General features: G+C 33.4%; 2 protein-coding genes across 2 annotated transcripts; one reads left to right on the top strand and one right to left on the bottom strand.

Moving 5' to 3' along the window:
- Positions 1 to 383: 383 nt before the first annotated feature.
- Positions 384 to 1,133, bottom strand: LOC133291145 (uncharacterized). Its single transcript, XM_061489345.1, has one exon. The coding sequence runs from the start codon at positions 1,131 to 1,133 to the stop codon at positions 384 to 386; it is 750 nt and encodes a 249-aa protein (XP_061345329.1).
- A 2,948-nt stretch (positions 1,134 to 4,081) lies between these two features.
- LOC133291146 (nicotinate N-methyltransferase 1) lies at positions 4,082 to 10,050 on the top strand. The gene is made up of 4 exons (XM_061489346.1): positions 4,082 to 4,099; positions 7,560 to 7,967; positions 9,213 to 9,549; positions 10,025 to 10,050. The coding sequence occupies exons 2-4, from the start codon at positions 7,608 to 7,610 to the stop codon at positions 10,033 to 10,035; spliced, it is 708 nt and encodes a 235-aa protein (XP_061345330.1). The 5' UTR covers positions 4,082 to 4,099; positions 7,560 to 7,607; the 3' UTR covers positions 10,036 to 10,050.
- The last annotated feature ends 288 nt before the right edge of the window (positions 10,051 to 10,338 follow it).

Below are 10,338 nucleotides of genomic sequence, written 5' to 3' on the forward strand. Positions count from 1 at the left end.
TAATGATGTGTTATAACATGATCTTGCATAAGTATATATATTGGGTATATAGGATGTATCGTGTCTCTGGCTAGTAGACAGTTTTCTTCGGGCGTTACGGACTTAGCTATGTAATTTCATAATTTTCTATACGTATCAAATTATATCCATAATAAACATATATAATCAATTCTTAAAAGTTTGGGTTGTTATATTCACCCCACCATTTTAAGATTTTTCCCTCAAAATCAAAATCATACCAAGAATTGATAAATCATTGTACCCATACTTTTGAACTACTCATTAACTCACTCATTACATGAGCATCCTCATAAAATTCCTAAGAGCCATAACTCTTAAGATCCATCTTTCAATGAACAAATCTAAGTTCTCATCTCTATATCTTAACATATCGTTGATGATTCTCTAATGTTTGTAATGCAAGAATGCAAAACTTCATAATCCATCAATATACTAACATCATATTTAACAACATAAATTGTACCTTTCCTAGGGTTAAAAGCTATTCCGGACTTCTGAGGATCAATGGTGAACACACGGCCCACAGTTGGAGCACTCTGGATAGCCTGCAGTGGAGTACCTTGTCCCATGTTATGGGGGCAATCTTTCATAAAATGACTTGATTGACCACACTTAAAACATAAATTTTGTTCCTTCCAGCAGATACCCTTGTGGAATTTACCACACTTAACACATTTCGGATAAGACTTATAGTCACTACCCTGTTGATTCCCAAAATTCTTAAACCTATCATCAGATTGTTTCACTTGCAGATTCTTACCCTTGTTGTTCTTCCATGGAGACATCTTACTTGTAGTACCTTTAGGATCAGATTCCTTAACATTAGATGATTTCTTATATGAACCATAAACTCCTTCCACAGACTTACACTGTTTAATCAAAGTGGAAAGATCTCTAGATGCATAGCCTGAAACTGTCTTTGCTATTTTTTCGCATAATCCACACTGAAACTTGGCAGCTAAATAAGTAGGAGTAGGAAACGCCCTTCTGTAATTGGCATATTTTGCCAGATCATTGAATTTTGCAAGATACTGGTCGATAGTCATAGATCCTTGTTTTTGTTCTAAGAACTCTTTTTCTTTACTTTCCCTAGCCTCTCTAGGAAAATACATGCCTAGAAACATACCTTCAAATAAAGCCCAAGTATTTTTCTCTCATTGTAACTCTAATGGTTGGATGACATTAGTCCATCAATCATTGGCCTCATCTTGTAACATGTAAGTAGCATATAGTAACTGTAGCTGATCTCTGCATCTCATGACTTTAAAGATCTTTTCTAAGGCTTGCAGCCACTTGGCAGCATCAATTGGATCATAAGTCCCCTTGAAAGTTGGAGGGTTATGTTTTCGGAAAGCATTCAACTGTCTTTGTATAGTTTCATCGTCCATTTCCTAATATACATGCGGCTGAACATTACCAACACGATGACTAGCACCACTGGCATTCTCTGCATGGTGACAAATCTCAGCATTCAGATGGACAACACCATCACTAGCTTCTCGCTCAGCATATAGAACATGAGCCAGAGTAGGTGGTCGAGGCTGTGATTGTTGATGTGGTGTATGAGGTGGCGGTGGCTGATTAGCATTCCTTTCCATCCTCATCTCCTCGATCATCATCCTCATCATGTGCATATTAGCTAGCCTATTAGCCTTCAAACTATCCTCATTTGCTTTTCTAATAGCCTCACGGTTGGCTTCCAACATTGCTTGGTTGGCCTGCCTATTTGCATACAATACTTATTGCATACCAGCCAACACTGCTGTTGTTGGGTCTAGCTGCAGATCAGATGTTTCCTGAATCCTCTTAGGAGAAGCCATGACTTTGCACATTTTACACAAAGGAATGAGTTAGCTACGCTCACACTCGGTGATCACATATGCATATCATAGTCACTACTTAAAAGTCACTCAAGAACATCACACTTTTGACAATACCTAAAGAATTTCCCTAGACTTTACTCTGATACCATAAATGTAACACTCCGTCTGTAGCCAGTTTGTTAACATACATATGGTTACAAAACTTGTCATAATTAATCATTTTAGCAGAATACTTAACGTAAAAGTTTTACTTGCAGCAACATAAGAAAACTTTAGCCCATAAATTATTAATGCTCTATACAAGATTTTGATTAAGTGTGGTAATCCATGTCAATGACTCGGTATTAAAACATTCGACGCAAATATGATCCTAATAAAAATTCATATCAAAATAAAACATGATCAAGTTATTTTATGCATTAAAATTTGGGAAAAGTGAGTAGCATGTTACATGACAATTTTGTATCATGCCATAGACACAAAAGTTGAGACTCACACCTTTATACCAAATGATGGTAGCTCAGTTGGTAGCAAGGGAGCTGAGTAAGTGGAAAGAAAAGGGTCTCAGTTCGATCCCCACATGTCACTTTAAGGGAAATGTGAGTGTAATATTCCACGACACATCTTGTGTCATGCTATAGACACAAAAGTGTGTGGATCCGACAGAAACAAATAAAATAAAGGTTTTTTTTTAGAGTTAACACAATCCTAATTACCTCGATCCCCACATATCACTTTTGGGAGGGGTTTAAATATCTTCATCTCCAACTCATCTCACATTCCGGATTAGTCTATAGCATGACACATGGCTCAAATAGTCAAAACTTATTGGGATACCGAAGACAGCCAACTCGCCTCAAAGAGGTAATTAAGGTTGTGCTAACTACAAAAAAAAACCTTTATTTTATTTGTTTCAGTCGGATCCATATTTTTGTGTCTATAGCATGGCACAAGATGTTTCGTGGAATATGACACTCACATTTCCCTTAAATTTTAGAGATGTCGCTTTTTATTCGAGTTAAAACGAACAATTTAATATGTGTAACTCAGTTGACAACATAAACTAAATAGATAGAGAGGAGAACATGAGTTCGATTCCCATTAAATATATCTTTGGAAAAGAACGAGAAACTATAAGCCTTTAAATGTAATTAAGCCTCGATTCGAGATTAATTTTGTAATCTACTCAAAAAGTTAAAACTTGTAAAAACATTCCTGGAGTTAACTGGCCTCAAAAGAACTTATAAGTTGACATGACACCAAATAAATAACAAATGTTTTTTCTTATGCCATGACATAAATAATGTGAAAGAAAATTAAGGCCTGACATTGGCGGATGACACAATTTTTTATATTAATTTTTTATGACACTAACACGAAATAAATTTAAAAAATATATTTATATCTAAACATCAATTTTTGATTTCATATTCAAATTAAATAGCCAATCATATAAAAAAATTGGCACACCTGTTTTTGATACGCATGGAAGGCAAATAAAGACTTGCTGTCTATTTTAATCCGACCAATTATTATATTTTATTTTCAATTTTATCTTGTTAATTAATTTTTTAAATAAAACGTATACATTATAATAGAAACAAAATGGGAATAATACTTTAAACTCAATTAAATTGCAAATTATGAGAAGAGGATATTACATTAAGAGCCTATTTAACTTATCTTTAGGCTAGGTCCAAAGTTCATAATTCACCTCAGATCAATCTCAAAATTAATAATAAAAAATTATAAAAAGAAAAGAAAAAAGTGCAAAAATAATATTGATGATAAAAAAAGAGAGTTTCACCAAAAAAAAAAAGAGAGAGAGAGAGAGGGACGAGTAATCAGTTTTTTTGTTTTTTAAGAGAAAGAGAGAAGCAAGAGCACGAGATTTAAAGGAATGTCATACTGCATGCCTCCATCCAAGTCAAAAATGAATACAATAAAATAAAATTCTAAAATTTTGAAAATATGGGGATGTGACAAGAGAAAATAAAAGCCCTTTGTGAGGTGATTAGACTTTTGTGGTCTTTATGTGCCGAGTGTGACTAAGGAAGGATTGTGGGAGAATTGAGAAACTGAGAAAGAAACAGATATAGCAATATATAATAAGGAAGGAGGAAGAAGAAGGAGCAAAAATTAAGGGTCATTTTTGACTGATTTAGTTCTTGCTTGCCAAGGAAGAACAGGGAGAGAATTTGGCACTGTAGTTAAAAGGAGGGAAGAACTTCTTTGTCAAGTTTGATGCAGTAGAGGTAGATTCTTCCACTTATTCATTTTAGCTATCTATCTATTTATTTTTTTCTTTGTACTTGTATTTTTTATTTTATTTATATTATTTTTTACCAATTCAATTCAAAATTTTAAGGTATTGGGTGATGGCCTTTTTAACGATTATATTATTCGCTAACACACTTCCTTGCGCAAGAGCTTTTTAGGCTTGAAGCGTGAATTATTACATAAGCCCAAATTTTTTATTTACCTTATGCTTATTTAATTCCAAGAGTGGGGGGGCAGCGATGATCGAACCCGTGAACTTGTGGTCGCTGAAGTTCTGATATACAAAACCAATTCAATCCAAAACTTTAAGGTGTTGAATAAGGACCTTTTTAATGGTTATATTATTCTGTAACAAATCCATTTATTTGGATTTATTAATTGTGGATCTCAATCAATTTGGGATAAGGATGATTTTAAAGACCTTCAATTAGTTTGGAAATATAATGATTTTGATTATGAAGTTATTTTATTCTATATTTGGTGCACTGTTGATGCAAATTTCTGAAAGTTTTTCTTGCTTTTTACGTTTTTGTTCTCATTTGTTTATGGGTTTAACACTTTTGTTTTTGCTGTATAGTTTTCTTTTTTTGCTACATTTAAATAGAAGTGAGTGATTTTATTTTCTGATATAGATCAAGTTGTTTAAGAGTTGTCGGAATAATGAGGTTTCGGCCTTTTGGGCCTGGGAGTGAAAGCTTAGTCAATTTTTGGTTTTGTTTGTAGTGGGTTAAGGTTTCTCGCATCTGATTTTGGGATTGGGTCTTCTATTTGAGGTTTATTTATTTATTTTAATAATTTTTGCTTTTAATGCACAAAATTAAAAAAAAAAAATAGAACAAGATAAACTTGGATTTTTGTTAAAAGGAATATGGATTAACCTTTTTTTTAACCGGCATAAAATTATCTTCTGCAATCCTAAACAAAATCATTTGAGGATTTTGACAAAAATAAATAAATAAATAAATAAGAATATTTTAATAAAATTCAAGATAAAAAAATAAATTTTTTAAATTAAGCTGCATTTTTTTCTAAATCCCAAAATATCGTCATTTTAAGGTTGTTTATATTATTTTCATTTTCAACCATTTTTTATTATCTAGTTTTATTTGTTTAGAAATAGTATTTCTTGTTTAATCTTATTTATTATGTTTAATGACATGATTAATAATACAATAATATATTCATTACTGTGATTCTTGGTTTGGTTAGTATCATCTAACACCCCACGATCCCATAAAAATGTTGTACTTTGAGGCCCACCGAACCTCAACGAGCACAAGTCTACGCTGGAGGATTCGTGCTTGTTTTCGAGGAGGATATAGATTCCATAGGAAAATTAAAGGGTTTAAAAACACGGGTAATAATCAAACATTGGTAGTTCATTTGGCGAGTTGAGCAGAAAAGCAATAGTATGTGTTTGATCTTTTCTGATATTATTTTTAAAAAATGGTCACGGTCGATATCGTCACTATTATTAATATGGTCACTATCGTCACTTTCATCAATATCAGTTTTAGAAGAGATTTAAAATCTTAATCTTAAATCCACTCCAAATTAAATTAGTAGCGTTCGCGACTAATCGATATAATATTTTCAAAAAAGAAAGAAAAAAACACAGGTAATAAAAGCAGAAGAGAACAATCTTCTATGACCGAGCAATTGAGAAAGGAAGTCGCATAGAACGAGAAATAAAGCATTAATAAAGGATGGGATATTCTAATTAGTTCAACAGATTCTGGGACACTTTATCGATTTCAGAACAGGATATGCAGATCCAAACCCTGGCGGTTTAGTTGGTGTGACGGAGGTGAGTAGGTGGAGAAAAAATCTTAATACTTGACCCGCATTGGATTTGAGACTAATCTCGTAACCAACCACTAGACACAATTTCGGATTCCACTGTATCACAGTACATGCATGTTATCGCCACCCATGTTCTCTTCACGAAAAAATTTAACATTGTTCCAAGCTCACCATTTATTTAGTGGTTCTTTTTTTATAAATGAAAAAAAATTTCCATTTCTATCCTTTTATTTTTTATTTTTTCTTCCTTCGTCTCTCTTTTTTTTCTATTTTTGGGAGAGACCACATGGTCCCGTCCCACAAAAAATCTTCTCTCTCTTCACGTGCACATGATTTTACCGTGGAAATTTTCTAAGACGTTAGCACAATTTGAATACCATATAAATTTAAGGGAAAAACAAGTATCTTCTTAAAGGATATAAATTTATATCATTTTAGATCTTAACCGTTAATTTTCGTCCATAAACGATTATAATCTATTGGGTCAAACTTAATGGGCTAAATTTATTATTAATTAATTAATAATTTTGATCCAATAAATTATAACCGTTGATGGACGAAAATCAACGATTAGGATCTAAAATGATATAAGCTTATATCCTTTAAAATGACAGATGTTATTTCCTAAATTTAAATATGATATGAATTTTTCACGCTCGTTTAAATTCATAATCATTTTTTTATTATATTTGTGTCCGTCCATTTATATATTTATTTTCATTTTAATTTAATAATTTTTGAGAAAAAAAATAAAATCAACGAATTATTCATGTAATAAGATGTCATCGTATTAATATATAAATTTTTTACAAAAATTAAATATTTAAATCATATTTGTATTCAAAACATTTATGTAGCTATTGACTCAAATACTACCCCAGCAATCGAAACTATAACCCGTAGTTAATCGAGTAGAGGAATGTTTTTTAAAATTTCACATGAGATTCTAATTTTCATATACAACAGACGAGTGATGCCTATTAAAATTTGCAAATAAACATTTATGAGTAGAGAAATAAAAGACGGAAAAAATACGTGTCATTTTGAAAGATATAAAATTGTATCATATTTCAAGTGAGAGAAATAGATAGATAAAAAGAAAGAGATAGTGAAAAAAAAAAAAAAAAAAGTACGGGTCAACTTATTTATTAGAGTAAAATGACATAATAAGTTGTGTGATTTAAGAAGAGAAACATCTACTCAATGGGTGCAGCTCGGTTGGTAACTTGGCGCTGAGTTAGTGGGGTTGGATATGTGTTCGATTCCCGCTGGATGCATTCTTGGGGAGGGGATGAACTTTTAGCCATCATTGTTCCCCCGCACTCCGGATTAGTCTCATAGCCGGCTCAAAGAGTCGAAGCTCGTGAGGATAGCGGAAGGAGCCAACTCGTCTCAAAGAGATAATCAGGCTTCGTAACTCAAAAAAAAAAAAAAAAAAAAGAAACACCTCACTACCACCACAGTAATTATGAAGGATCTATTCTTTTCCCACTCCCACGTGAAGGAACACAACAAATTCACGTAACTTTCTTGGTTCTTCAGGAAAGTGATTTAACATTTGCCTTTTGCACTCGCTGACTAGTCATAGCATGGTACTATAAATGCCACACATCTTGGGGTGTTTTCGCTTAGGTTCAAAACTCGAAAGCCAACAAAAACCAAATCAAACGGTGGATTAAGATGGAGGAGGGATCAGAGTCGAGAAAGCAAGCGAGGTTGGCAATTTTGGAACTTGCGAATATGATAAGCGTTCCAATGTCCCTAAACGCCGTCGTACGGCTCAACGTCGCCGACGCCATCTGGCAAGGCGGCTCCAACGCCCCAATCTCCGCCGCCCAGATCTTCAAACGCGTCCTTCCCGCCGGTGACGGCGACGCCGAGAACCTTCAACGCGTCCTCCGCATGCTCGCCAGTTACGGCGTCTTCGAGGAGCACCTCGACGGCGGCGAAAGGAAGTACTCACTCACCGACGTTGGCAAAACGCTCGTCACCGATGACCAAGGCCTATCCTACGCTCCTTACGTGCTCCAACACCACCAGGTCAGCTCATAAATTCAATAATAATAGTAACAGTAAATTAAAATCACATTTATTATTATTATTATTATTTTTTTATGATCTTACTTTCATGTAAGTTTTTGGTACTATTAGTACTAATATGATTGTAATTAATATGGGATAAAAATGACATTAATGTTACTTTAGAGTGAAATATCAAAATAAACTAGTAGTACTAAACTAGTAGTGAGAGACTTATCTAATTTGATGTGGTCATAAGTTTAATTTTGGTTTCATAAGTCATTAGTTCAAATTTTAATGTAACGAATATAAAAAGTATTAGAAATAGAATTAAATTGATAAAATATTATTATAATTTGTCAAAAGAGTGTCCTATTATCTTATTAAGGGGAGGTTAATAAAAGTGAGAGTAATATGTGGTTAAAAAGAAAAATTAATAGTGGGACTAAAATATGTTTTATTAAATATCAAAGATAAGAGAGCTTTGAATTTTTAGATTGTTTGAATGTTGGAGATGATAATTTAGATATAACAAGTGTGTAGAATGATACCAAGTTTGTGACTGTAAAAAAAAAAAAGTAGTAATGACACTCAAAATAAACTTCTAAAACCAGATGTAAGTTGTAACTAGAGTGAATGCTTATCCAAGACTTATCATAGATCTTAGAATAAAAATAGGACACGCAAGTGAGGAATAGTACAATACTATATTATTAGCCAATATTATTTAGGAAAACATTTTTTCCTTTTTAAAAGGGAAAATATTTCCTACTTATGACGTAAAAGAAATTTGGGATAAGTTATTCTATCTATTATTTTATATTTTTACCTATCAATTTCCAACATTATTAGATTAGAATTTTAAGAAGAGAGAAAAAGATAAATGTTAATTAAAATTTTAATTTAACGGTGTTGGAGAGTGTTAGGCAAGAGTAAACAGAAAAGATAGTAGGTAGAATAATCTATCACATAAAATTTACAAAAAAATTGATAAAAAAAATTTAAGGTGGGATCACTTATACCATAAATTATTGGGAAAAATGTGTGTCATTTTAAGAGAGAGAAAGAGATAGATAAAGGAGGAGAGATAATTGACAAAAAAATAAAAGTGTGGATCTCACCTCTCTGTGAGAGTGAAAAAATATAAGTTGTGTCATTTAAAAGTATAAACATTTTTTCCTAATTTATTAGTAGAAGAAAAAAAATTTCTTTTATAAGGAGAAAATAACTGCCCCTATTACTTATTAGGGAAAGAGGTGTGTGCAGGATGCGTTGATGAGAGCATGGCCGTTGGTACACGAGGCAGTGGTGGACCCAACGAGGGAGCCCTTCGAAAGGGCCAATGGAGAGGCAGCGTACGCGTACTACCTTAAGCAACCTGAGATGAACGAGTTAATGGTGAAGGCCATGTCAGGTGTATCAGTACCCTTCATGAGGGCCATGTTGGAGGGCTATGATGGCTTTCAAGGTGTTGAGAAGCTGGTTGACGTTGGTGGCAGCGGCGGTGACTGCCTCCGTATGATCTTGCAGAAACACCCCACCGTCAAAGAAGGGATCAACTTTGACCTACCAGAAGTAGTGGCCAAAGCACCACAAATTCCAGGTAAGTAAGGAAGTAAGCTATACATTGCTTTATTTGCAATTATTTTTTTTTTTTTTAAGATACGAGAATAATTTGGTTTCGTGTTTGAATTCCTTTAGGGTTCCATTTTTTGATATTGCTGGAAACAAATTATTTCATGAAAAAAAAAAATTATGTAATATGAATAGTATATAATTATAATGAATTTTTTTTTTCTTTCTGTGTCACGTCAGCCTGATAATATATGAGGAAATAAAAAAATAAAATAATTTTAATACTATAATTATATACTGTTCGTAGTACATATATTGTTGGAGATTATATGTAACTGTAACGTATCTTGTTTGAATTCTTTGTAACGTATATAGTTTGAATTCTTTGTAACCGTAGGACTGTTTAGATAGAGTATTTATTTGTTTTAGTCTGTTACGTTGTTAGCTGTTAGCAAATCGCTGATCTTGTGCTAATCATTTATTGTATGTTCGCCTATTTGAAGGCTACCGATGAATGAGATAAACACAGTTGAAATATCAAGTTTACCTTGGTATCAGAGCAATCCTAGTATACACGTTTCCGCATTCCCTTTCAGTGCGAAAGCTGGTTCATTTAACATGGCACCAGGTGGTGGCAGCAAGTCCAAAACAACTGATCCTAGTTCGCCATTTTACTTGGCTGGATCCGACAGTCCAGGTCTCTTGTTAACGACTATCATGCTGCGTGGTGAGGCCAACTATGACAACTGGGCCAAGCTAATGAAAAACGCATTGAAGGCGAAAAACAAATTGGATTTTGTGACCGGTTCAGTCAAGA

Source organism: Gastrolobium bilobum, unplaced genomic scaffold, assembly GCF_033153095.1.
Source record: "Gastrolobium bilobum isolate Gb01-03AN ecotype WA unplaced genomic scaffold, APGP_CSIRO_Gbil_v1 utg2525, whole genome shotgun sequence".
Classification (NCBI taxonomy): Eukaryota; Viridiplantae; Streptophyta; class Magnoliopsida; order Fabales; family Fabaceae; genus Gastrolobium; species Gastrolobium bilobum.

Excerpts from the sequence above, each read along its gene's own strand:
- LOC133291145 (XM_061489345.1), bottom strand. The coding sequence starts at position 1,133 with ATGTATTTTCCTAGAGAGGCTAGGGAAAGTAAAGAAAAAGAGTTCTTA.
- LOC133291146 (XM_061489346.1), top strand. The coding sequence starts at position 7,608 with ATGGAGGAGGGATCAGAGTCGAGAAAGCAAGCGAGGTTGGCAATTTTG. Across the intron at positions 7,968-9,212 it reads ACGTGCTCCAACACCACCAG|GATGCGTTGATGAGAGCATG; the intron begins GTCAGCTCATAA and ends AGGTGTGTGCAG.